At 40.3% G+C, this 27,247-nt stretch overlaps 1 protein-coding gene across 4 annotated transcripts in view; it reads left to right on the top strand.

The window, feature by feature from the left end:
• The first annotated feature begins 3,505 nt into the window (after positions 1 to 3,505).
• MIS18BP1 (MIS18 binding protein 1) overlaps positions 3,506 to 27,247 on the top strand; it is a 61,677-nt gene continuing 37,935 nt past the window's right edge. For 3 of the 4 annotated variants that reach the window (XR_011542685.1, XR_011542684.1, XM_070629938.1), the window contains exons 1-5: positions 4,226 to 4,364; positions 15,458 to 16,090; positions 20,271 to 20,375; positions 20,638 to 21,122; positions 26,003 to 26,076. Coding sequence is in view for 2 of the 4 variants with exons in the window: in XM_070629938.1 (XP_070486039.1) it covers positions 15,550 to 16,090; positions 20,271 to 20,375; positions 20,638 to 21,122; positions 26,003 to 26,076 (1,205 nt within the window). In the remaining 2 variants the exon portion in view is untranslated. Of the gene's footprint in view, positions 3,609 to 4,225; positions 4,365 to 15,457; positions 16,091 to 20,270; positions 20,376 to 20,637; positions 21,123 to 26,002; positions 26,077 to 27,247 lie in introns of those variants that run through there. The other variant, XM_070629946.1, reaches the window with a different exon arrangement.

Raw genomic sequence — 27,247 nt, 5'->3', positions numbered from 1 at the left:
TTCCATGAGAGAGCATCCTTGCTGCATGAGGAGTGCAGTTAGCCGACAGCCTCCAACTGCATTGCTGTCAGGATCTGATAAGCCTTTGACTTCAATAAATGGTGCTGGGAAAGCTGGAGAGGCGCCTGCAAAAGAATGAAACTGGACCACTATCTTACACCATTTACACAAAATTTAACTCAAAATGGAGTTTTTGACTTGAAACTATGAAACTCCCAGAAGAAAACTGAGTCAGTAAGCTCTTTGACATAGGTCTTAGTGATGATATTTTGGATTTGACACCAAAAGCACAGGCAACAAAAGCAAAAATAAACAGGTGAGACTACATCAAACTAAAAAAGCTTCCACACAGCAAAAGAAACCATCAATGAAAATGAAAACATAACCTACAGAAGCGGGGAGAAAATATTTGCAAATCACGTAACTGAGGGGTCAATATCCAAAATACATAAAGAACTCATACAACTCAATAACAAAAAAATAACAAACCTGCTTAAAAAACGGGCAGAAAAACTGAAGACATTTTTCCAAAGGAGATATACAAACGGCCGACAGGTAGAGGAAATAGTGCTCAACATTACTAATCCTCAGGGAAATGCAAATTAAAACCACAGTGAGCCATCACCTCACACCTGTTAGAATGGCCGTCATCAAAAAGACAAGAGATAACAAGTGTTGGCAAGGATATAGAGAAAAGGGAACACTTGTGCACTGTTGGTGGGAATGTAAATTGGTGCAGCCACTATGGAAAACAGTATGGAGGTTCCCCAAAAAGTTAAAAATAGAACTACCTATGATCCAGCAATTCCACTGCTGGGTATATATCTGAAGGATACGAAATTGAAGAGAGAGCTGCACTCTTATGTTCATTACAGCATTATTTACAATAGCCAAGAAATGGAAACAACATAAGTATCCATTGATGGATAAATGAACAAAGAAAATGTGGCGCATATATATACATATATACAATGGCATACTAAGCAGCCACAAAACAGAAGGAAATCCTGCCATTTGTACCTGGATGGAACTTGAGGGCATTATGCTAAGTGAAACGTCAGACAGAGAAAGACAAATATTGTATGATATCACTCATATGTGGAATCTAAAAGAAGAAAAAACACTAAACTCATAGATACAGAGAACAGACTGGTGGTTGCCAGAAGCGGGGAGGAGGGGGTGGGTGAAATGGGTAAAGGGGATCAAAAGGCACAAACTTCCAGTTACAAAATAAATAAGTCCTGGGGAAGTACTGTACGGCATGGTGACCACAGTTAACAATACTATATTGTATATTTAAAAGGTGCTAAGAGAATACATCTTAAAGGTTCTCACAAGGTAAAAAATTTTGTAACTACTGTGGTGATGGATGTTAACTAGACATACTGTGGTGATCATTTCTCAACATACACATCTATCAAATCATTAAGCTGTATACCCGCAACTAATATAATGCTATATGTCAATTATATCTGGATTAAAAAACCTTATAATTAAAAAAATTTTTTCTTAAGTTTTTGAGCCAAGGCCATGTTCTTCCCAGGCTGCCTCCAGCCTGACAGATCCCAGGGCCTGCTCGCTTCTGCCCACTACAGGCCTCCTCTGATGGGCTACCCCAAATCTCCCTATCGGGCCACCCAACACTTTGTCAAATCTGCATCACAATCTTAGGCTCCCTCTGCCCAATTCGGCTTCCTTCTCCCTTTTCCTTTCTCAAATGCCAGATCTGCATCAAGGTCTGAAGATCCACCAGCCCCAACCCTTCTTCCTCCCCTTCAACGTTCACGGGCCTTACCCCCCAGTAAATTTCTTGTACTCCTAACTCCACTTCACCATCAGCCTCATGCAGGATCTGAACTGACACATTTTCACGGCACTGACTACAATCTACAAGGACACGTCTGTGCGTTTGTATAACGTCTCTATCACACAGCACTCTCCTTGGCAGTCTTTTCCACTGAAGGGTCCTCCTCTCACACAGCCTGGAGAACCGCCCTGTTGACTCCATCCTCACCCCTCCTCTAGGCCCAGACGGCCAGTAGTGGTTGTGCCGTGGGACCTGAGAGCTGAGAGAGAGAGGAGACTAAACTCCTGTTTCAGGGCTACACCTTCCAAGAGCAGGATTTCTCAACCTTGGCAGTATTGACATGTTAGACTGCATACTTGTTCGTAATGGAGGGGGCTGTCCTGCACATTGTAGGATGTTTAGTGGCATTCCCGTCCTCTAATCACTAGATGCCAGTGGCACCCTTCTCAGTTGTGACCATCATAACTGTCTCCAGCCACTGCCAAATGTCCCCAGGGTGGGGGGCAAAATCACCCCTAGTTGAGAACCATTGGGCTTGAAGAAAGAGCATCTTTTTTCTAATTCTCCCCAAAATGCTGCACGGTCAATTAGTACCCCTGCTAGAACTTCCCATGGTCCTGGGAATATTCTTCCCAGCTAAGCAGATCCAGACGCCCTGGCAGCAACCGCCACACAGCGTGAGGCTTCCAGTCCCTTCCTCCTGTCTGTCCTCTGGCCCCTAAGTGCATGTGTTCCCATGAGTCAGAGATGCAGGACGGGACACATGATCCCAGGCGGCTGACTGTGGCCCGGAGAAGCTCTCCCCTCCTTGCCAACTGAAACCTAAACGAGGCCCATCCAGGGCAGCAGGCTGCTGTCCCCAACGGACGGATGAACGTCGGCCTTGGCCTCTATGCTTTCTCGTCACACTTTGTTATCCACGAACTGTTTTATCCACTTTTGCTTGGAAAACCATCAGTCATCCTTCCTTGTTGCTGTTCACCCTGGAGCAGCCTATATACGTTAGTTACTTCTCCCATGAGAAGTGGCTAATTGAAAAAATAAAAGTCTACAATTCTGAGCATCTGCCTTCATATTTCAAGGTTCCTATTTTGGCTGAACACGTGAGCCATGGCGATTTCCATCATGAGCCAGAAACCGGTCATAACTCTACTGCAGACGCTCTGGAGTATGAATGCCTATCTCTTCAAATCCTTCTACCCCACAAAACGTTTTTCACACGTGTCACTGAACCTGTATTTTAAGTCTGCCTTTTGCCACAAATTTGGGGCAGATCCGCGTCCAGCCATTGTCCACTAGGCTGCGCAGGGAGAAGCTCTTTTGTCTCTGTCGATTTGCTCCTCTCCCCCACTCCCAACTAGTTTCTTTTCCTTCCTTGCATTCATTTGCATGCTTTACATTTATATTTTGGATTCCGAATATTCGGTGTGCACAGGATGTAGTGGATGCAGGATTTAGAAGAGGGGACTGGAAAAGTCACTTTAACAAATTAATGCATTACGACTATTTCAGTCCAGTCGTTAAGGGAGAAGCGCGATACAGGACTCTGGGATGCTGAGGGAATTTTCTTGGGTGAGGAATAAACTAAACTCTCCCGCCCGCAGTGCAGCCTCGGCGGGAGGAGGGCGGGACGCCAGGAGGGAAGACCCGGGATGGCGCCGGAAGGGGTTTAGGGCCGGGAACTTGCTCCTCCTGCCGCGCCTCCTTGCCCGCCCCTAGCAGAGCATCGTTGGGCGCCGGCTAAAGAGGGCTCGGCCTGAGCGCCACTGTCACAAACGGCGTCGCACCCCCGAGTGTCGAGGTGAGTGCTTTCAGAATGCGAGACGAACGGGCTCAAAGACATCACACTGCCCGAGGGAACAGCTCACACTGAACACGCCGGGGCAAGTGCAACTCTGCATTCAGCCCGCCATCCCCTCAAGAACACAACGCTGCTCCCCAGTCTCCAACATCGGACGGCCTCAGAAAAGGAAAAGCTCCCTCAGAAGCGCTCAGCAACCAATCTCCTCAGACGTGCTGGAAACGGCCCACTCAGCGCCGCGAGCCAGCACACCCGGCCTGGCAGGCGGGGAACCGGCGAGGGCCAAACTTAGTAAACCGCGGTCACGCCGGGGCGCGCAGGCGGCGTCAGACGCCCGCCTTCCCGCCGCAGAGCATAACGGGAGGAGCGGCGGCTCGCGGGGCGGGCGCGCGCCTTCCGAACACGAAACGACCCCTGCGGACGGCCAGAGGGGTGTGCCCGGTGCGGTGGCCGCTCGGAGCCGTGCCCACTTTTTGTGGAAACAACGCTGCCCACGCTGCGCGGGGGCCCGTCCCCAGTTCCCCTGCGTCCCCATGAGACGCACGCTGACGCAGTTTCTGAGCGCGCCAATCGCGAGCGGGCTGGGGGGCGGGCGCTTCCAATTTGAATTCCCCAGTGTGGCGGGTGTCGCGAACCTCCCGAGGTGTGCGGGGTCGCCTGGGGCCGAGGCGCGAGCGCTGGGGCGCCGGCCCCCACCGCGAAGCCGAGCCCGGACGGCCGCCGCCGCCGCCGCGCCCCGCCAGGCCCTCGGCCGAGGTACGGTCCCCGGCCGCTCCGCGCCGCCCGCCCCTGTGGCGCGGCGGGTCCCCCGGCCGTTCCCGGCCCCGCGGGCGTGTCGGTGTCCGGCTGCGGCGGTGCTGTCGCAGCTCCGCGTTCGCTCGGGGTGTATTTGTTGCGTGTCGGCTGCAGTTACCGAGAGTAGACCACCTTCCTTCAGGTTCGTTCCGAGGGTGAGCGCTCCAGGCCTTTGTCCTGAAGTCGCTTCCGGAGAAATACCTGTACTTTAGAGGGAGCGCCAAGTGGGAAAGTCGTGCGCGTCACTGCCCGAGGCCTCCCCTGGGGACCCGGGGCCGCACGGCTCTAGAAACACCGGATCCATCTAGTTTGTGTTTTCTTCGGATTAAATGACGCGTTGGTTTCAAACATCTTCAGATGTTAAGAAATTATTTAGAAAATGAAACACTTTCCAGATTTTTTCCCTACGCTCATTATGCTCCCGTGTGTGTTTTGGTCTTTTACAGAGATGCAATTGTCCTTGCTGTTCTGCTGCTTTCTTTTTTTATTTCGTATATCCTGGCTAGTTCCTATGCCAGTACATGTATGCATCTTTTTATTGAATAGGTAGAATTCAGGTGTACGGCTGTAGCAGAATTTCGTCCCGTATTGGTGGTGGACGTCCAGGTTGTTGCTAATCTCCCCACTACTTCAGTGGACCTCCTTGTATAGTGCCTGTTGGTGAAGAACTTGGGCCCTGAAGTCAGATAGGCTTGGGTCCTGCTTTAATCACCGTCAGTAGGACCTTGGGCGGGTTATTTGACCATCTTTGCCTTAGTTTCCTCATCTTCACAATGGAAGTAACAGTACTTAAGTCTGAAGAATGCTGTAAGATTATGCAATGTCTGGCGTATATGCAGTCAATATTCAGTGTTGTGACCGCATGTATATTTGCCTTCTTATGTTTCTGTAAGAAAAATTTACAAGTGCAATTTCTTGATCAACAGCGTGTGCATCTATGTTTTGAAATTAATCTTTACCAACCTGATAAGCATAAGAAGTCTCACTGTTTTAATTTGCATCTCTTTGTTAGTTTAATTTATTAGTAAAATGGAGTATCATTTGATTCATTGGCCTTTTGTATTCTTTCTGTTAATTGCCTTTCATGTCCTTTGGTCATTTTGTGTGTTGATCATTTTGTTGTTGAGAATTTACTTTGGATCTTGTACTAAGCCCTTATAAGCATTACATCATAATTCTCACAAGAACCTTATCATGTGGTTATATATCTTTCTTTTTTACTTATTTTATTAAGGTCGTGTTGACTTAAAACATTGTGCAAAGTTCAGGTGTACATTATTATATTTCAGTTTATTTATTTTTATATTTATATTTATTATATTATATAATTATATTAATTATATTATATATTATATTATTATAATATTCAATATTATATTTCATGCAGTATAGACTGCATGGCGTTCACCACCAATAGTCTAGTTTTTATCCATCATCATACACATGTGTCCTTTTACCCCTTTCGCCTTCCCCCAACCCCCTTCTCCTCTGGTAACCACTAATCTGTTCCCCTTATCTATGTGTATGTTCATCTTCCACATAGGCGTGAAGTCGTACAGTATTTATTTTTTCTGTCTGACTTATTTCACTTAGCATAATACCCTGAGGGACCATCCGTGTTGTCACAAACGACACTATTTTGTCTCTTCTTATGGCTGAGTAGTGTTCTACTGTATATATACCACATCTTCTATATCCATTCATCTGTTGATGGGCACTTGGGTTGTTTCCACATCTTGGCTATTGTGAGTTATGATGCAATGAACATAGCCATGCATAAATCTTGTATTGATTTCCTGCTTTTTGGATAAATACCTAGTAGTGGAATGGCTGGATCACATGGTATTTCTGTTTTTAATTTTTTCAGAAATCTCCATATGGTTTTCCATAGTGGCTGCCCCAGTTTGCACTCCCACCAGCGGCGTATAAGGGTTCCCTTCTCTCCACATACTCTCCAACACTTATTTCTTGTCTTGTTAATTATAATCATTCTGAGATGTGTGAAGTGATGATATCTCATTGTGGTTTTGATTTGCATTTCCCTAATAATTAGTAATGTTGAACATCTTTTCTTGTGTTTGTTGGCCATCTGTATATCTTCTTTGGAAAAATGTCTGCTCATATCCTCTATGGTTTTTTTTTTTTTATGAGAAAGCTTACCCTGAGCTAACATCTCTTCCCAACCTTCCTCCTTTTTCTGCTTGAGGAGGATTGGTCCTGAGCTAAAATCTGTGCCAGTCTTCCTCTATTTTATACATGGGTTGCTGCCTCAGCATGGCTGGTGAGTGGTGTAGGCCCGTGCCTGAGATCCGAACCGGTGAACCGGGGTGGCTGAAGCAGAGCACGCCAAACTCTTAACTAGTACACATGGGGCTGGCCTCCTCTGCCCATTTTTTGATCAGGTTGTTTTTTTGTTGTTGTTGAGTTGTATGAGTTCTTTATATATTTTGGAAATTAACCGCTTATTGGATATGTGATTTGCAAATATTGTCTCCCAGTTGTTAGGTTGTCCTTTCGTTTTGTTGATGGTTTCCTTTGCCTTGCAGAAGCTTTTTAGTCTGATGTAGTCCCGTTTGTTTATTTTGTCTTTTGTTTCCCTTGCCCCGTCAGACATGGTATTCGAAAAGATACTGCTAAGACCAATGTCAAAGACCTTACTGCCTATGTTTTCTTCTAGAAGTTTCATGGTTTCAGGTCTTACATTCAAGTCTTTAATCCTTTTGGAGTTAATTTTTGTGTATGGCAAAAGATAATGATCTACTTTCATTCTTTTGCATGTGGCTGTCCAGTTTTCCCAGCACCATTTATTGAAGAGACTTTCCTTCCTCCATTGTATGTTCTTGGTTCCTTTGTAGAAGATTAGCTGTCCATAGATATATGGTTTTATTTCTGGGCTCTCAACTCTGTTCCATTGATCTGTGTGTCTGTTTTTCTGTCAGTACCATCCTGTTTGATTACTATAGCCTTGTAGTATGTTTTGAAGGCAGGGAGTGTGATGCCTCCACCTTTGTTCTTTTTTTTTCTTTACAGGGGAATGTTCGCCCTAAACTAACATCTGTTGCCAATCTTCCGCCTTTTTGCTCCCTCCTCCCCCTCCCCCAAACCCCCAGTACATAGTTCTGTATAATTGTAAGTTCTTCTGGTTCTTTTTTGTGAACCACCTCCACAACATGGCTACTGACAGATGAGCGGTGTGGTTCCACACACAGGAACCAAACCTGGGATGCCAAAACAGAGTGCGCCAAACTTTAACCACTAGGCCATCTGGGCTGGCTCACCAGCTTTGTTCCTTTTTCTCAGGATTGCTTTGGCTATTCAGGGTCTTTTGTTGTTCCATATAAATTTTAGGATTCTTTGTTCTATTTCCGTGAAGAGTGTCATTGGGATCCTGATTGGAATTGCATTGAATCTGTAGATTGCTTTAGATAATATGGACATTTTAACTATATTTATTCTACCCAATCCATGAGCATGGACTATCTTTCCATTTCTTCATGTCTCCTTTGATTTGTTTCAATAGTGTGTTATAGTTTTCAGTGTATAGGTCTTTCTCCTCCTTGGTTAAATTTAGTCCTGGATATTTTATTCTTTTTGCTGAAATTGTAAATAGGCTTCTATCCTTGATTTCTCTCTTTGCAAGTTCATTATTAGTGTATAGAAATGTGACTGATTTCTGTATGTTGATTTTGTACCCAGCAACTTTACTGTATTTGTTGATTATTTCTAATAATTTTTGGTGGATTCTTTAGAGTTTTCCATATATAAAGTCATATCATCCACAAATAGTGAGTTTTACTTCTTCTTTCCAATTTGGATCCCTTTTATTTTTTTTCCTTGCCTAATTGCTCTGGCTAAAACTTCCAGTATTATGTTGAGTAAGAGTGACGAGTGTGGGCATCCTTGTTTTGTTTCTGTTCTCAGAAGAATAGTTTTCAGTTTTTTCCCATTGAGTATGATGTTAGCTGTGGGTTTGTCATATATGGTCTTTATTATGTTGAGGTACTTTCTTAATATACCCATTTTATTGAGGGTTTTAATCATAAATGGATATTGGATCTTGTCAAATCCTTTCTCTGCAGCTCTTGAGATGATCATGTGATTTTTATTCTTCATTTTGTTAATGTGGTGTATCACATTGATGATTTGCAGATGTTGAACCATCCCTGCAACCCTGGAATAAATCCCACATGATTGTGATGTGTGATGCTTTTAATGTAGTGTTATATTTGATTAGCCAATATTTTGTTGAGGATTTTTGCATCTTTGTTCATCAGCAATATTGGCCTGTAGTTTTCGTTTTTTCTGTTATCCTTCTCTGGTTTCGGTATCAGGGTAATATTGGCCTCGTAAAATGAGTTTGGAGGTGTCCTGTCCTCTTCAGTTTTTTGGAATAGTTTGAGGAGGATAGGTATTAAATCTTCTTTGACTGTTTGGTAGAATGCGCCAGAGAAGCCATCTGGTCCTGGACTTTTGTTGTTTGGGAGGTTTTTGATTACTGTTTCGATCTCTTTGTTTGTGATTGGTCGATTCAGATTCTCTGTTTCTTCTCGATTCAGTTTTGCGAGGTTGTATGAGTCTAAGAATTTATCCACTTGTTCTAGGTTACCCAATTTGTTGGCATATAGCTTTTCATAGTATTCTCTTTTAGTCCTTTGTATTTCTGTGGTGTCTGTTGTAATTTCTCCTCTTTCATTTCTGATTTTATTTTTTAACTGTTCTCTCTTTTTTTCTTAGTGAGTCTGGCTAATGATTTGTCAATTTTGTTTATCTTCTCAGAAAACCAGCTCTTGGTTTCATTGATTTTTTTCTATAGGTTTTTTAGTCTCTATTTCATTTATTTCTGCTCAGTTTTTAGTATTTCCTTCCTTCTACTGACTTTGGGCTTTGTTTGTTCTTTTTCTAATTCTTTTAGGTATAGTGTAAGATTGTTTATTTGAGATTTTTCTTGTTTGTTGAGGTAGGCCTGTATTGCTGTAAATTTCTGTCTTAGTACCGCTTTTGCTGCATCCTATAAGTTTTGGTATGTTGTGTTTTCATTTTCATTCATCTCCAGGTATTTTTTGGTTTCTCCATTGATCCAATAGTTGTTCAGTAGCATGTTGTTTAGTCTCCATGTATTTGTGACTTTTCCAGCTTTTCTGTTATAGTTGATTTCTAGTTTCATACTATTGTGGTCATGAAAGGATGCTTGTAATTTCAATCTTCTTAAACTTGCTGAGGCTTCCTTTTTTTCCCCAGTGTACGGCCTACTTTGAGAATGTTCCATGTGCACTTGAGAAGAATGTGTATTCTGCTTGTTTTGGATGGAATGTTCTATATATGTCTGTTAAGTCCATCTGGTCTAATGTTTCACTTAAGGCTACTGTTTCCTTGTTGACTTTCTGTCTCAACAATCTATCCACTGACATGAGTGGGATGTTACAGTACCCTACTATTATTGTGTTGCTGTCAGTTTCTCCCTTTAGGTCCGTTAAGTGTTATGTCTTCTTGGTGGCATGTCCCTTTTATCATTATATAATGCCCATCTTTGTTCTTATCTTTTTTGTCTTGAAGTCTGTTTTGTCTGATGTAAGTATGGCTACACCTGCTTGCTTTTGCTTGCCATTTGCTTGGAATATCATCTTGCACCCCTTCAGTCTGAGCCTCTGTTTGTCTTTAGAGCTGAGATGTGTTTCCTGGAGGCAGCGTATTGTTGGCTCTTGTTTTTTAATCTGTCCAGCCACTTTTATGTCTTTGGTGAATTCAATCCATTTACATTTAGAGTGAGTATTAACATATGAGGGCTTATGCCATTTTATCTTTTCTTTTCTGGATAATCTATGTTTCTGTTGGTTCTTTTTCCTTGTGTTTTTGTCTACCATTTCAGTTTGGTTGCTCTCTGTGATGTTTTTCTCAATCTTCTCTTTATTTGTGATTTGTGACTCTCCTTTAATGTTTTGGTTTTGGGCTACCATGAGGTTTGTATATAAGATCTCATAGACGAGACAGTCCTTTTTCTGATATCCTCTTATCTCCATTAGTCTATACAGGTTACGTCCTTTTCCTCTTCCCCCTCTGTGTTATTCTTGTCACAAATTATTCTGTTTTGTGTTGTGAGTTTCCGACAAAATTGAGGTGGTTATAGTTATTTTTGCTGCTTTCTTTCTCTTTATCTTTTACAATTAAGTGTTTACTAACCTATTCTGCTATAGAGCTGCAATTTTCTAATTCTGTCTATTTATCTCCTTGCTCCAAGCTTTGTAAATCTCTTTGCCTTTTTGTTTCAAGTAGGAGGGCTCCCTTCATCATGTCTTGTAAGGAAGGTCTAGTGGCAATTAACTTCCTGAGTTTTTGTTTGTCTGGAAAAGCTTTTATTTCTCCATCATATCTGAAGGATCATTTCTCCAGGTAGAGTATTCTCGGCTGATGGTTTTTGTCTTTCAGTATTTTGACTGTATCATTCCCCTCTCTCCTACCCTGTAGGGTTTCTGCTGAGAAGTCCACTGAAAGCCTAATGGGGATTTCTTTGTAGGTTATTTTATTCTCTCTTGCTGCCCTTAATATTTTTCCTTTGTCATTGACTTTTGACAGTAGTTGTTTTCTGGGTTTTTTCTGGCTGAGGAAGATTCACCCTGAGCTAACAGCTGTGACGGTCTTCCTCTATTTTATATGTGGGTCACCACCGCAGCCTGGCCGCTGATGAGTAGGTTAGGTCCACACCCAGGAGCTGAACCCAGGCCACCAAAGCAGAGCCTGCCAAACTTAACCAGTAGGCCACGGGGCAACCCATGAGAATTAGAATGTTATATGCCTTGGAGAAGGTCTTTTTGCACTGAGGTGATTAGAAGTTCTGTCAGCTTCGTGTACTCACATCTCCACTTCCTTCCACACGTTTTGGAAGTTCTCTGCTATTCTTTCTTTGAATAAGCTGGCTGCTCTTTTCTACCTTTCTTCTCCTTTTGGGATACCTATAATCCTTATGTTACTTTCCCTAATTGAGTGAGATATTTCTCAAAGAATTTCTTCATTTTTTTTAAAGTTGTAGTTCTCTCTCTTCCATCTGAATCATTGCTAGGTTTCTGTCTGAGCTCACTAATTCTCTCCTCCATATGGTTTGCTCTATTTTTAATGCTTTCTACATTCTTTTTCATCTCCAGTATTTTGTTTGAATTTTTTTTTTTAAGTTTCAGTCTCTTTGGTGGAGTACTTATGTTCATTAATTTTATTCCTGAGCTCATTGAACTCTCTTTCTGAGTTTTCTTGTAACTCTTTAAATTTCTTTATGCCAGCTATTTTGAATTCTCTATCAGGTAGACTGTAATCTTCTGTCACTTCAAGTGTGGTTTCTGGAGAATTGTTGCTGTCATTCTGTTCTGCAGTCTTACTGTAGTTCTTCATGGTGTTTGATGAAGTGATCCTCTGCCAGCACATTTGTGGTAGTTACCTCCTTTTCTTATCTGGGTACAGCTTTGGTTACTTTGGTTCTGGGCTCCTGGTTGTATTTGAAAGCCTCTACTTTCCACCCTCCACTGCCGCTGGCAGAGGCTTCATCACTGTGCTGTGTTGTGCCTCTGAGGTTGCTGGCACCTTGCTGCTTACGATGCCACTGTAGTCTGAGGTGTCACCACCAGGGTCACCAGGTTGCAAGCACTTCTGCTGCTGCTGGTGTTGCCTGAGTCTGGTGTTGCTCTGCTGCCTCTCCATGGGCTCTCCACAGGCTCGGGTGCTGTTGCCCTCTGCGCCACCTGTGCTGCTGCTCCCAGGTTGTCTGGAAATGCTGGTTGAACTGCTTTGAGGGTGCTGGGGACTGGGGGACTTTTATGCAGTTCTTGCTGCTGGTGGAGCTGGTGTCTGGTGGGGGAGCCACCACTGGGGGCTGGGTCACTTGTGCTGTGGTTCCTGATGCCTGTAGTTGCAGGTTCCACCTGCCACCACTGGGAGGGGGGCAGGAGCTGTTTTTTCTGCTCCCGCTGTGTCTGTTTGCAGTCACGTGGGATGGAGCACTCACCAGCTCCTCTGTTCACAGTCGCACAAGTTGCTGCGTGAGGATGTGAGCCCTGGATCACTGCCCCTGGGAGGGAGATGGGGCTGCTCCCCTAGTTCCACTGCCTCCCAGGGGTCCAGTCTACCCACCTTCTGATGTATAGATGCATGGATCGCTTATGTGTCCTGTTGTGCTGTGTAGAGAATTCTCTTTTGGTCAGCAGATGTCCAATTGCTTGTAACTTAGAGGGGAGAGAAAGAGGGAGCAACTTACTCTGCCACGAAGCTGACATCAGATCTGTGTTGATCGTTTTAAAAAATTTATTCCTTTGGTCTCTGTGAATGTTATATCTATTAGTTCCTCTTATGTCATGTGCTGCATGTTTTTTTTTCTTCAAAGTGTATCACTTGCCAGTTAACTTTTAATTCCTCTCATTTTTCCCACCTCCACCTCACAGTTTGGGTTAGTGTGCTTTGGGATTTTTGACCCATTCCATTATAATAGTTATTATTATTACTACTGCTACCACAGCAGTAAATTCCTAGAAGAACTTTTCATATCCTTTTGGGAAGAAGAGTAACAGATTTAATATTATGTCTATGATAGTAACAGTTGTTTGGCCTCTCTTCTGTATTTACATGTACTATAAATGCTCATAACTAACCCTTTCTTATAATGGTTTCCCGTGTCTGAGTATTTTGAATAAGTAGCAGTTGTTTCCTAGTACATTATTTGTCAGCCTTCAGAATAAATTATAAGGGTTGTATTTTCCAAATAGCTTTAATCAGTTAATGAAAGTACAAGCATACTATTTTAGAATTCACCTTCTCTTCTCCAATCCTAGAAGGAGCTAATGATCTCAATTGTTAGAGGCCTCCATCTGTTAGGTCAAGCATACCTGACTTCAGGACACTCTGTTCTTTCCTCAACTTGAGGAATGCCACTTACTGAATCGCCATTGTCTGATGTCTGTCTGTTTCATCAGCGTCTGAGCCTGATGATTTGTTTTCTTTGTTTTGCTCTTCCGTTAACTAGGAGGAGAGTGGGGCTTCAAGTGTTTCTTGAGTGGCCTCTACACAGTGGCTTTTTGTTTTTGTTCTGTGGCTGTTCTTCAAAGCCTGTATGGTCAGAAAATCCTAGGTGGTTTTTTTTCCCCTCTACATCCTTCTCTCTTCCACCAGTCTCACTGAAACCACTGGCAACTATTGGCAACTCTTTTGGCTTTTGTTGTTTCTATATATCACATAGTGGGAAAGAGGGGCTCCTGAAGGAATTTGCTGTGTCTTTTTGGAGGGGGAGTGGAGTTTGAGGATTTTCAGAATCTTTACTAGTCACCTCTCCATTCTACTACATGCTTGAATTAGGACGGAAGAGGTTGGGCAACATGAAGAGAGGAGTTATGTGCTAGTTCTTGGAGCCTTTGATGTGACCATAATTATCTGCCTTTAGATCAAAACAGTTATGTATGTGTACTACAGATTGGGCCTGTTTTCGGTTCTTCTGGCTTCATTGCAGTTTATACTGCCTGTTGAGCATTTCATTCAGTTCTGAGGAATTGAGATTGTGTAAACCTGTGCATACTTTGCCATTTTTCCATGCAATTGTTCCAGTTTCTTCATTTTTGGTTTTGAGTGTTTAAACTGAACAGCTAGTGAGTGTTATAACTCCCAGCACAGGATTCCTGTCACTAGCACATTGCCAAACACATAAGTATATGCTTTAACACATACTTGCTGGATTAACTTTCTGTGAAAGAGTTCAGTGGTTTTTGTGTCACAGGACTAGACTCCCAAGATATAGTCAGCTCTTGTTATTGAGGAATATTTTCTTCTTTTTTTCTCTTATAAACTACTGGATAAAATCATAGTTTGTATATGAATTTTTAACTTGAATATTTATTTCTCACAGAAGTTACCGTAGGTAAGGATACTTGATGTCTTTGGTCTGACTGCATTAGTAATTTCTCTGCTAGGCTTTTTATGTTTATATGATGTCAAAGACTGATTGGAATATTTATAAATTCAGCAATAAGAGATGCTGTAAATCTAGACTAGTAAGTTCCAAGCTCCTTGGGTTGAAATATTTCATTTATTTACCAAGTGTTAGAGAATGCAACTGTATGGTTCATCACTTAGAATCTTAATTTCTAGGTATGGGAAATAAATTCACACATAAGAAACAAGCTAAAGCAAGTCTGACCATGTATGCTCAAGTACATGTTTTTCTCTAAAAATTCTAAATAGCATTAAATTCTTTAAAAATTAAAATAAATATAATTTACTTTTGAGGGTTTTTCGACTAAAACCTCATAATTAAAATGTTGTGCAGCGGGGCTGGCCCTGTGGCCAAGTGGTTATGTTCGCATGCTCCGCTGCAGGTGGCCCAGCGTTTCATTGGTTCGAATCCTGGGCACAGACATGGCACTGCTCATCAAACCACACTGAGGCAGCGTCCCACATGTCACAACTAGAAGGACCCGCAACAAAGAATATACAACTATGTACCAGGGGGCTTTGGGGAGAAAAAGGAAAAAAATAAAATCTTTAAAAAAAAAAAATGTTGTGCAGCATAACAAAATCAGAATTGGGAATTATTTAACTAAAAAATTGAGTGGATTTTTCAGCTTTCACTAGGATATATCATTGTAGCTGCTGCCTTAAAATTTAAGTGCTAAAGAGAAAACTATATTGTGAACTTAATCTTTTATAATCCAATATAGTGCCACGTGCAGATGTCATTTAATGCTTTTGATGCAAATATTATATTGGAACCTCCAGGACTTGAGTTTTAAGTAGATATAAAAAAAAAATACTCAAAATTCAATTCCTAGAGCTGTTAAGTAGATGATTTGATGTATACTGCTTTTTTTTAGAGACAAATTTAAAGACCAAACTACTCATCTATTGAAAAATAATAATAAAATGAGACTTTAAAATAGAAAATCTCAGTCTGTTTTGTGAGCTGTAGATTATCCAGTGTTGTTATGAACCAGTTAAACCTTTTAATTAGTATAATGTTGTTATGGAAAGCAAATAAACTTGACTTTGTCTGCACTAAAGCATGATAAAGATTGATTTCACATTGACTACAGGTTGCCCTGGGTCCCTGCTGAAGGTCTATCCTGAAAATTCTGTTTAAGTGAATTTTCTGTTAGAAGAAAATTTGTAGCTACTGTTTAGCAAGATGATTGCAACACCTTTGAAACATCCAGGAATTCACTTGTCTTCAGAGACGTCTTCTCCAAGGAGAAATATACCCATGCATGCAATCTTTTTTGACAATATTCCTTCGGGCACACTTACTCCTGTAAAAGATTTGGCAAGATATCAGAACTCCTCTTTAAAATCGAATGATCACAAAAAGAATCAGTTCCTAGAAATGACAGTTTTTAATAATAAAAATATATTTCAGTCTACCATGCTAGCAGAGGCTACCACCTCTAACAATTCTCTTGATATCAGTGCTATAAAGCCCAAAAAGGATGGATTGAAAAATAAAGCAAACTATGAATCACCAGGAAAAATATTTCAAAGAATGAAAGAAAAAGTACTGCGTGACAAGCAAGAACAAGCATCAAGAAACAATTTGTTGGAGCCACCAAGGAGTGAAAGTAATAACATTTTCACTCGTAACGGAGCTGAGCAAAGAGTATTGCGTCACACCTACATCTGTGAAGAAAAGGAAAACAACAAATCATTCCAGTCAGACAACAGTTCGCTAACAGGTTAGCTTCATTATGTGTTGGTTAAAAAGCTATAATGTGTTCAGTGTTTATTGTGTTTTGCACTACTTTAGGTTCTCAGGATATAGCAGTAAGCAAAATGGCTAAAAATCCCTACCCTCATGTAGCGCTAGTGCTCACATCCAGGTGGTGGGAGACAGCTAATTAAATAAGCAATTTTTGTGGTGCAGTTGAAGTGCTATGGAAAGAAAAAGCAGAGTAAGGATGATGGGGAGAGTTGGAGCGGGTGGTTATTTTCAGTGGGGCTGGTCAGTGTATGCCTCAATGAGAAGGTTGGTGGCATTTGAGCCAAAAAATTGAAGGAGGTGATAGATACAGAGAGCTAACTTGGGGAATGGGGAAGGGTGATCAGACGGGCAACAGCTGGTGCATATGCCCCGAAATAGGAGCATGCCTCACAAATTCAAGGACTAGCTATGAGATTAGTGTATCCTAGAGAGAGTGGACAGAGCTGGGGACGAGGGGATAAATAAGAGAGGGTCAGATAATGTAGGGCCTTATAGGTGAATGTAAGAGTTTGGGCTTTTACTGTGAGCAAAATAAGGAGCCATTGTAGGTTTTGAGCAGAGGAATGGCAAGATCTAACTTATATTTTAAAAATATCACTCTGCCTGTTAATTTGAAATAGTTACTTAAGTAATCCGAGTGAGAGAGAGTGTTGGCTTGGTCCAGATGGTAGCTATGAAGATGATAAGAGGTGGTTAGATTCTGGATATATTTTGAAGGAAGAGCCAATAATTAGCTCATAGATTGGGTGTGGAACATGAGAGAGATATAAAGGATGACTCCAGGGTGTTTTTGTTTGTTTGTTTTTGGGGTTTTTGCCCGAGCAACTGGAAGGATGGAGCAGTTTAACTGAAGTGGGGCCAACTGAAGAAAGAGTAGGGTCTGGGGCTCAGTAATTAAGTTTTTTGTGATGTTAATTTTGTGCCTGTTAAAAATTGAAGTGAGGATGTGAATTAGGCTCTTGAAAAAAATTAGTTGGAATTTAGGAAAGTGGTCCAGGTGAGAAAATACATTTGGGAATTATTAGCACCTAAATGGCATTAAAAACTATCAGATTAAATGAGATTATCAAGGTATAAGTGTACAAAGAGAAAACATTCAAGGATGGTCCTGGGGCACCCCAAAATTTAGAAGAGAATAAAACATAGAAAGTAGTGGAGGCCACTGAGAAGAAGATGAGGAACAAGGAAAATCTGGAGTGATACTTTGGAAGCCAGGAGAACAGAATGCTTTAAGGAAGGAGTCATCGCTGTATCTAATGCTGCTAATCAGTCAAGTAAGATGAAGGCTGAGATCTGACCGTGGGATTTAGCAGCGTGGAGGTCACAGGTGACTTGCATGAGGGCAGTTTTGGTGGAGTGATAGCAAACATGTATTCAAGAGAGAGTATGAGGAGAGAAATTGACAGTGGTGAATATAGACAACTGTTTTGTGGGGAGCCAAGAAGTACGGAAAATATGGTTTAAAAAGATTTTATTGTTGTTTTTAATGATTGGTGAAATAACAACGCTTTTGTATGCTGTTGGGAATGATCCAGTAGGGAAGGAAAAACTGAGGTGGGGAGTATGGTACCCTTGAGGAGCTGACAGGGAATAGAATCTAAAAGTGGAGGTTTGGCCGTAGCTAGGAACATAAACAGATCAAACAGACAGGAAGGTAGACAGTGTTGTGTGACTTCAGAAATGATTTGAGGTAGGAAGTAAAGTCATCAGCTGAGAGTATGGGAAGCGGGTATTCAGGTTTGAGGAGGTGCGGGTTTGAAGAGTGTGGAAGAGTAAGCGCTCTAGGCCTAAATTTGATTTCCTGGGCAACATTAAGGAGCTACTTGAGATTTGTGGGCCCGAATTTAAAGGAGACGAATTGTATGATTGTGAGTTGTCCTCTAGCCCTGTTCAGCTGCACTGGTGCTGGTGGGGAATAGGTAGGGAGTTGGATTTTATCAGGATTGTAATTTTGCCAAATAGGATGAAGCGAGAGAAGGACAGAGGAGTTGGGGTGTATGTGCAGGGGGGTGACCACAATTGGCTGTGAAATTTAAGTTGGTTAGACAGGGAAAAGAGGACCTGAAGGAGTTGAAGAAGTGTGAATAAGTGTACATCTTGTTGGGATAGTCAGTGGATTTGAGAGAAAAATCTGGAAAGATAGAAAGTGGTCAGAAATTGGGACACTTGAAATTGAGATTTTAATGAGATGCAGTAATTGATAAAGATATTTTACATGCATTATTACTTTTAGTCCTTTCAGCAGCCACTGTGGGTAGATGCTCATTTAATAGTGTAGGAAATGGGGCTTATAAAGAAATTATGTCTGCTCTGTGTCTCATAGGTAATAAGTGACAGGCTGAGAATTAAACACAGGTATCTCTTAGGAAGCTCCTGCTCTTAACTAGTACACAAGAGGTTGTGCATATATTGTTGTGTTTCAAAGACAGTGATGTATTTTGACACAAAAAGCAGAGTTTTCTAAGGGAATTTAGGATGGGGGTGGGGTAGTACACAAAATAATCTATTTTTCATACAACCTGGAAGAAGGGGGAGAAGCAAATGAAATAATGCAAATTAAAGCACATTTTATTTGTAAAGTGGAAGTAGGAAGAAATAACTGACTGCTTTGAGACTCTAATGACTCTTTCCCCCAGAAAATGGTCATATATACAAACACAAATTTTATATATACTTTCAGAGATCTTTTGTGGAGAGTTGCTGCATGGACTTTGGACTCTCAAATGACCTAAATTCTGCAACATATTATATTTGATCAGATTATCTGCTTGTCTTTAGTGTATTGCCCCGCCATTTCTAGTAGAATGAGTTAAAGAAATAGAAACTTATCCTTCTCTTACAACACATCATTGTAATAAAATCTTTGTATTAAGATTTCTAAATCCACAGCAGCATACTTATTAAAGCATAATCACTACCAATTTCTTTTCAAGTATAATATTTAAAACTCAACATATAAAATAATTGTTTTCGTTCTCTGGCACAAATTTTAAGTCTATTATCCTCCTCGTTGTATGTGAAAGAGACTCATTTCTGTATTCAAGAAACAAAACTTTAGTGGCTGGCCTGGTGGCATAGTGGTTAAGTTAGTGCACTCCGCTTCAGCAGCCCAGGGTTCACTGGTTCGGATCCCAGGCGCGGACCTGCACATTGCTCATCAAGCCATGCTGTGGTAGGTGTCCCACATATAAAATTGCAGAAGATGGGCACAGATGTTAGCTCAGGCCACTCTTCCTTAGCAAAAAGGAGGATTAGCAGCGGATGTTAGTTCAGGGCCAATCTTCCTCAAAAAAAAAAAAAGAAGAAGAAAAAGAAACAAAACTTTAACAATCTAGGACATAAAGCAGAATAAAATGTAAGCAATGCTACTAGTCCCTATTTGTCTGGTTGATAAGCCTAACAGATTTGTGATTTTGAAGGCCTGCCAAAGAGATGTCAAAGGGGTATAAATTATGGTTGAGTCTGCTATTGAGTCTCAACATTTTGATTTTTAAAGTATAGGTTACAACTCTACAACTGTTCTTTCACGTTTTAGAAATTCACCACAACCAGAAGCAGAATCAGAATTTAAGATTGATGATACTTCATATATAATCTTAAACATATCTGCTTTGTGGCAGCACCAGAATTTTATTCCAGCTCTAGGCTTCTCAGTCTAGTAGTATACTTTTGTCTGGAGTTGGCAAGTTGTAACCTGGAGAAGTTTTTAAAAAATTCTCAGCACATGGAGCTGGTCCCATGGCTGAGTGGTTAAGTTTGCGTGCTCCGCTGCTTCGTTGGTTCAAATCCTGGGCGCGGACATGGCACTGCTCATCAAACCACGCTGAGGCGGCGTCCCACATGCCACAACTAGAAGGACCCACAACGAAGAATATACAACCATGTACTGGAGGGCTTTGGGGAGAAAAAGGAAAAAAATAAAATCTTTAAAAAAAAAAAATTCTCAGCACATTGTAGGTATAGAGGATGCAGTGAAGGCATGAGAAGATAATAAAGGGAAAAGTTTACATAACTGTCATTTGTTACAGAAGTATGCTATATTAAGCTGATCATTATTAAAGCTGTCTTTATTTCAAGATTTTTAAAAAGCATTTTTTTCTTCTCAGTGATTAATACAATTCAACTTCTTCTTTCTTTAAAAAAAATAACCTCAGTCCAGGAAGCTCCTCTAGAATCATCAAATAATATTTTCCATCTGGTCAAGCAAAAGATTCGATGTCAGCAGAACAAGAAAGCACCTCTGCACAATTTAACTTATGGTAAAGCGCTTTTTGTTTTGTTTGTTTTTCGGTTTGTTATTTGAATGTGCGGTTAAGTGTTCTAGATAATTATTTTCCCTGCCTAAGCAATAATCATTGATTGTGGATAAAACATTGAACTGGAAAAGCCAGAGGCACTTAGAGAAAGACTGGGCAGGGAGACTATTTTTTTTAATACAAACAGTTTTAAATTGTCCTGTTTCTCTCTGTTAATTTCATGTGGTCCTTCTGTAAATTTTGTTTGGTTTTGTATTTTTTGCAGAGCTTCCAATTCTGAGTCAAGAACATGAAAATGTATCATCTGCAGGAGTGTCAAACAAGGCATTAACTAGAGCTCAGTTGGCTAAACAAATTCTTCACTCAAAAGAGAACGCAGCTGCAACCACTAAGACCAAAAAGGACACGTTTGTTTTAGAAGGCGCTGATTCTGCCTACGAAAAATCCCAAAATACTGCTGTTGGTACTCTCAATACCGACTGTGATCCTATTAAAAATGGCAGTCAAGTAATGGATTCTGATAGTAAGGTGACAACAGAAGGGACTTCACAGCAAGAAACTGAGGAAGGAAATGAGAAAACAACGCCCAAAGAGACTGATCTTCCAGGTTCTGTGAATGATACATGTAAAATTGTGCTTGCCACTCCAAAATTTCATATAACAATACCTCAGAGATCAACAAGAAATGCTTCAAAGCTTTCTCCACCAAATCTACTTCAAACTATTACAAATGGAGTTAAAAAAAATAAGGTAGGAAAACTTTTAATGCAGATATATATTTCTGTTTTCACCCCCATTCTTCAAGAGCTTGAGCTCTTATGCTCTCTCGTTACTGAGAGTAGCTTCATTTTTGTGTTTTATTATTATTTAGTGTAAAGGCAGTATCACCTAGTGGAACAAACAGTGTATTGAAAGTAAGAAGACTCAGGTGTTAGGTCCTATGTCGCTCAATTACTAGTGGTATAGCCTGCAGCAATTTACTTACTCTCTTTGGGGATGAACACTGAGTTCATTCCTGTTCTTAATTGTTTTTTCTTGATTCTTGGGGTACTGTTAACAGCAATTAAAAGAGAGAGGAATTATAGCATCTGAAGACTTGAGAATTTTTCCTGTGGTAAGGTAATATAGAGTGATCAATAAAAGACTTTAGACCATCAAGCTATGTTACATTAGGGTAAATTCTCTGAAGGAGGTGGAATGGAAATACAAAGTTAGGGAGAAAGATGTGACATAAAATTTCCAATTGTTAAAGGTTTGTCTGTTAATTTTTTAAATGATGGTGGATATCAAATTTAGATGGTATTTAAATTCTATCTAAATTTTAAAGAGTGATGTAATGGTTATAGTTTTAAATCTCAGTGTATTCACTGGAAATTGCATTATTTGCAAATATTTAGACCTGTGATGAAAAGTTTTAGATGTGCTTTAAAAATGTGTGAGGTGGGTTGAGCAAAAAAGTTTGAAGACAGCTGCTCTATAAGACCTCACAGTACTAATTCTATCATCTCTACAGTGCTGTTTATCTCACCTACTACAAGAAGGCCAAGCCTGCTAGGCCTCTTATCTCTCCACCATGCTGTATATCCCCTAATTCTGACCCAGTCTCTCGCTCATCTCCAGCTCTACAGACATGGCATTGTGCCCTCTTGAACTCGGGGTGTATGACCAGCAAAATTTTGTATTCTCAACCTTCTATGAACATTTCTTAACCTTGCTCTAACTAAAGTATGGCTTCTTCTCTTAAATGGTGGCCTTTTTTTTTTTTCTCCCATATCTCACATTCCGTTGGACCTAGAGATGATATAATGTGTGTCTCTGTTCTTCCTCATTACTATTTCAGGCCATTTTTCCTTCCTTCCTAAAGTAACCCCTTCTCCTTCCCCAGCTTCTTTGAAGCACATGCCGTAAGACTTCTCCACTCCCTGTCTCCTCTTGTTGTAATTTTCTGTGCTACAACCCCCTGGAAATGACCTTGCAATCCCACTGAAGTGTTTGGCACCTGTTAGTTTTTCCTCTGCTACTGTTTGTGTCATCAACTATGGTGACACCAGCATCCGTATAGATTCATCCAGCCCTGGATTCTTGATCTTCAGTGACCTTTCCCCTACCATTAACCCTCTACCCTAGTCATACCTATACCTCGTGTTTGCCAGTACAAGCATCAAATTCTCACTTTCAAGCATCCCACTCTTGCAACCAGCTCCTGTCTTTCCAGGTCATTCCACGTGTAGTACTCTTCCCCCACTTCTCCATCAATACTCCACCCTACTAAGACAACTTCAGTCCATCAACTTTCTCCTGTCCTCATTTCCCTCTTTACTTTATATAGATTCCATGGTCCATCATTATAACCACTACCTTGACTAAACTCTCAGTTCTCTTCATTGCTTTTCCCTCTGTGCTCCTCTGGCAAAATTGTAAACCTAGTTAAATTTCATTCTCCCATTCGTTTGTTTATCTATCTATCTATCTATCTATCTAGATTGGCCCTGAGCTAACATCTGTGCCAATCTTCCTCTTTTTTTTTTTTTTTTTTTTTTAATATGTAGGACACCACCACAGTGTGGCTTGACAAGTTGTATGTAGGTCTGAACCCGGAATCCGGGCCTGCAAACCCTGGGCTGCTGAGGCACAACGTGCAAATTTAACCACTACACCACCGGGCCAGCCCCATTCACCCTTCTTTTGCTACGTACCTATACCTGAGAAGCAGAAGATAGCCAGAACAAAACACACAACCATGCCAACTGGTCTCATTTTAAATTTGACAACAGACCTTAAGTGGGCTGTCGGTATTGCCCATCAGTCCTGCTACATTTCACTTGTCAATCTGCTCCATTCTCTGACTTCCATAGAACACCTCACACTTTTTCTCTCTTAAAACCTCCCCTCTCCTCCTCATTCTCAGTTCATTGAGGACCTCATGTTATCATCACCAATCTACCAGTTTGCTGCTCTGTCCACATATTCTGCTTTCTCTTCTGTTAAAATGGATGAACAGTTTGTGCTCCTTTTCAAGGCCAATTCTTTTCCCCTTACCACCTAAAGTACTTTGTCCCTCTAATTGTCCCCTCAATTTTTTCTCTTCTAGATCATTCCCATTAGCATATAAACATGCTGAAACGTGGCCTGCATTTTTAAAAAATGGAAGGAAAAACCTTTCTTGCTTTTCCTCCCTGTCCCATTCCAGCTACCACCCATTTTTTTATTTCCCTTTACAGCAAAACGCCTTGAAAGATGTATATGTGCTCGTGGTTTTCATTTCTTCTCTTCTCATTCTGTCTCGAACATGTTCGTCTTTGGGCGTTCATACTCACTACTCCATGAAAATTGTTCAGGTCATCAAATCCAGTGAGGATTCTTATTCCCTATTATTCTGTCACGAGTTTTTAACACAGTGAATCAAATGTCCTTCTCAAAACGTTGTATTGCTTTTTCTTTTGGATTCCAGGATATCTCTCTCCTGATTTTCTATATTTTTCTATGTCTTCAGCCCAGAACGTTCTTGTAAATCTCATACTCAGATGTGCAGTTATCTATATGACTTCTCTTGATATCTAATAGGCGTCTCAAATTGAACATGTCCAAAACTAAACTCTTGCTTTCTTCCCCATACACCCTCTCCTCCATTGTGTCCCATATCAGTACATAGTAATACCATTCCCCCAAATACCTAGGTAAAAAATTTTAGACTCATTTTGAACTGTGGTTTTTTCTCATACTCCACATCCAAACCATGAAGAAATCCTCTTGGCTCTACTGTCCTGTATTTGGCCACTTCTCACTACTCAACCTACCTCCTTGTCCAGGGTACCATAATCTCTAGGATTACTATATTAGCCTAATGGTGTCTCTGCTTCCACTATGGCCTCCCTGTTTCAGTCTTTTTCCATACAGAAGCCAGAATCTTTGTATAGTCCAGTTTCTACCCAGCAGCCTCTTAAAATATTAAATCATGTCACTGTTAGGCTCAAAATCCTCTGGTAACTTATCTCAGGAGAAAACACTAAGCCTTTACCATCATTTATAGGACTCTGCGTAATTAAACCCTGGAAATATCCAACCTTATCTCTTATTCCCTCTTGCTTACTCCTTTCAAGCTACTGTGCCCTCTGTGCCACCTACTTAGGGCCTTTGCACTTGTGTCCTCTGCCTGGAAGGATCTGCTCCCAGATATCCACATGGCTCCTCCCTCACCTCGTTCAGTTCTCTGTTCCAAGATCTCCCCCGAGAATCCTCTCTCAAAAAGCACCTCCAGTTATCTAATGCCTTATCCTTGTTTCTAGTAGGGATCATCACCACCTGACATTTTATTATTTCTTTGGATATCACCACCACCATTCTCCTTGCTTCCACCCCCTCAACACACACAGGAATGTTTGCTCTAAGAGGCCAGCTGTTTTGTCGTCTTTCTTGCTGAATCTCTACTGCCCAAAACAGTGCCTGGGACATAGTAGAGCTCAACAAATATTTACTGAATGACTTTGCATGAACATTTTGATATTTTATATAAGCAGTATGATACAGGATTCTAGAGCCAGAATTCCAAGATTTGTAACCCATTTATGCCTCTAACTACCTGTGTGTGACATGGGCAAGTTATTTCATTAGACTTTACAGAGTTTCCTTATCTATAAATTGAAGATAATGGTACCTGCCTCCTAGTCTTATGAGGATAACAGGAGTCCATGCATCTAAGGTGCTTGGAACTCTGCCTCATGTTAGCTTTCATTTTTGATACTACATCTGACTGATTCTTTGTATCTCAGGTAGTTCCATATGTGGAAGTAGAAAAAAAAAGAATTTTATTGCCTCTTCTCCAAGTCCTACCCATAATTTCTAAAAAGTACATAATTGAGAAGAAATACAATAACTAAGAGCACCCTTCCATTTTAGCATCTTTTCCTGACTCAGCATAAAACTACCGCTGGAGAATTTGTCTTGATACATAAATTTATAATTTTATATATAAAGTAAATAGCTACTCAAGTTAGTTATTTTATGACTTGGCTGTATTTCTCGTCAGAAATAGTTCAGTGTTAGATAGTCACAGAAGTTTTCCTTTATAATAGGATTTCACTTGTCCTAAAATGAATTTTCTGAGCTGTTAAGATGTTTGCTTTGGAATAGAATGCTGTTAAATATAAATTGGTAATCGTCTTATAGTTTATATAAAATTGGATGCAACTCCAAATTTACTTTTCAAAAAAAAAGCTCCAATTTTTTAGGAATAAGAGTGATGGTGAAATGTATGCTGCAAAACTCTTTTTTCCCGCCAAGTAATCGGGTCTTTCATGGGACTTAGTGTTTTAATGGATACCTCAGGATTTTAGGTGATTTTTTCCCCCAGTAGTTGGGGATATTTGCTATAAGAATATTTAAAGTATAATTGATTCTGGATTATAGGACAAACTGTGCGGTACAACTCCAGTTCAGTCTTTCCATTTGTCTTTTTTGTTTCATTATATGCTGCTGTTTAAAATAGAATATGATTCTTATATAGATGAGCACTACAGAATCCTTTGGATTACTTATCTGAGTCTTTCCTTTTAATTTAGTGTATATTGATTTTGTAATGCTTCTGCTACAAGTAATGCAGGCAAGATATACTTCATTTTATGCTTGATTAGGTAATCCAGCTACAGGAATGGATGATTAAAATCATCAATGATAACACTGCTGTATGTGTAGAAGGAAAACTGATGTAAGTATAACATTTCAATATTCTTTTAATAAAATTTATAATAAAATAAGATACTTGAGTGTTAAGAGCTTAAAAGGAGATGCATGAGAAATAGCATCTTCCTACAAAACAGTGCATTTCTAACAAGGTTACAAACTGAAGGCAAAAAAGTAAAATAACCATGCACATCCTAGCTGTGTTGATTGTAACCAGCTTTCTTGTTTTTGCCAGTTAACTCAAGTTATTTTTAAAATAGTGACAGCTCAAGTTTGTATACACAGCGCTTTATTCTTTTTGGAACCTGTAATAAGTGGACTGGTGTTATCTGCTTAGTTGTATATGATTAGTTAATATTTACTACATGCATTTCAGTCCAGATTCTCACATCTAAGTTGGCACAACCAGATATAAATTACTGATCCAGAAAAATGAATCAAAATTATTTAAAACTTTGCCATACAGCCACATATTAAGTAATCATTGGCACTTTCTGGTTCTCCCTAAACTGAAAGTATTATAAGGTAAGTGGCCTTTGCCTAATTCTGCTACTCTATTAGCACCACTCCCTATTCTTAAAATCCAATTTCTTAGTGTTAAAAAAAATTTTGTAATAAACAATACAGGATATCACTATTGAAGGTCCTTTCCTGGGAGTCTATAAATTGGGTATATAAAATCTGTCTTGCCCACTCTGTTTCTGCCTGCCTCGTGTCTGTTTCCTTAATGTCCAAGAGACAGCGTGGATTGCCTTCATTGGAATTCCCTGGCTGCTGCTCGCTGGCTGTGTGACTAGGGCAAGGACCTTATCCTCCTTCAGTCTCAGTTCTTTCATCTGCAGAATAGTGATAGTAATATTACCAACCTTTTGTGTTATTTTGAAGATTAAACAAGTTAATATTTGTAAGACTTGAGAACAGTAGTTTTAGAGTGCTATTTAAATGTTTGTTAAAATAAAGCAAAAAGAACAGAAGATGAAAAGTAATATTGTATTAAAGTATAATGTATGAGTTTAATCTCATTTGACCAAATAAAAGGAACTTAACTTTCTTACTTATTATGCTTATATTTAGTATGTTTATTATTAGTTATCTGATGAATTGGAGAATGTTCAACATTTGTCTGTTACCTCTTCATATTTTGTTCTTTCTATTTTATATTTATTCTTAGCTTCATTTCAGGAAATACGAAGAGT

This window comes from Equus przewalskii, chromosome 1 (genome assembly GCF_037783145.1).
Source record: "Equus przewalskii isolate Varuska chromosome 1, EquPr2, whole genome shotgun sequence".
Taxonomy (NCBI): domain Eukaryota; kingdom Metazoa; phylum Chordata; class Mammalia; order Perissodactyla; family Equidae; genus Equus; species Equus przewalskii.
This window is presented reverse-complemented; position numbering and strand designations above follow the sequence as displayed.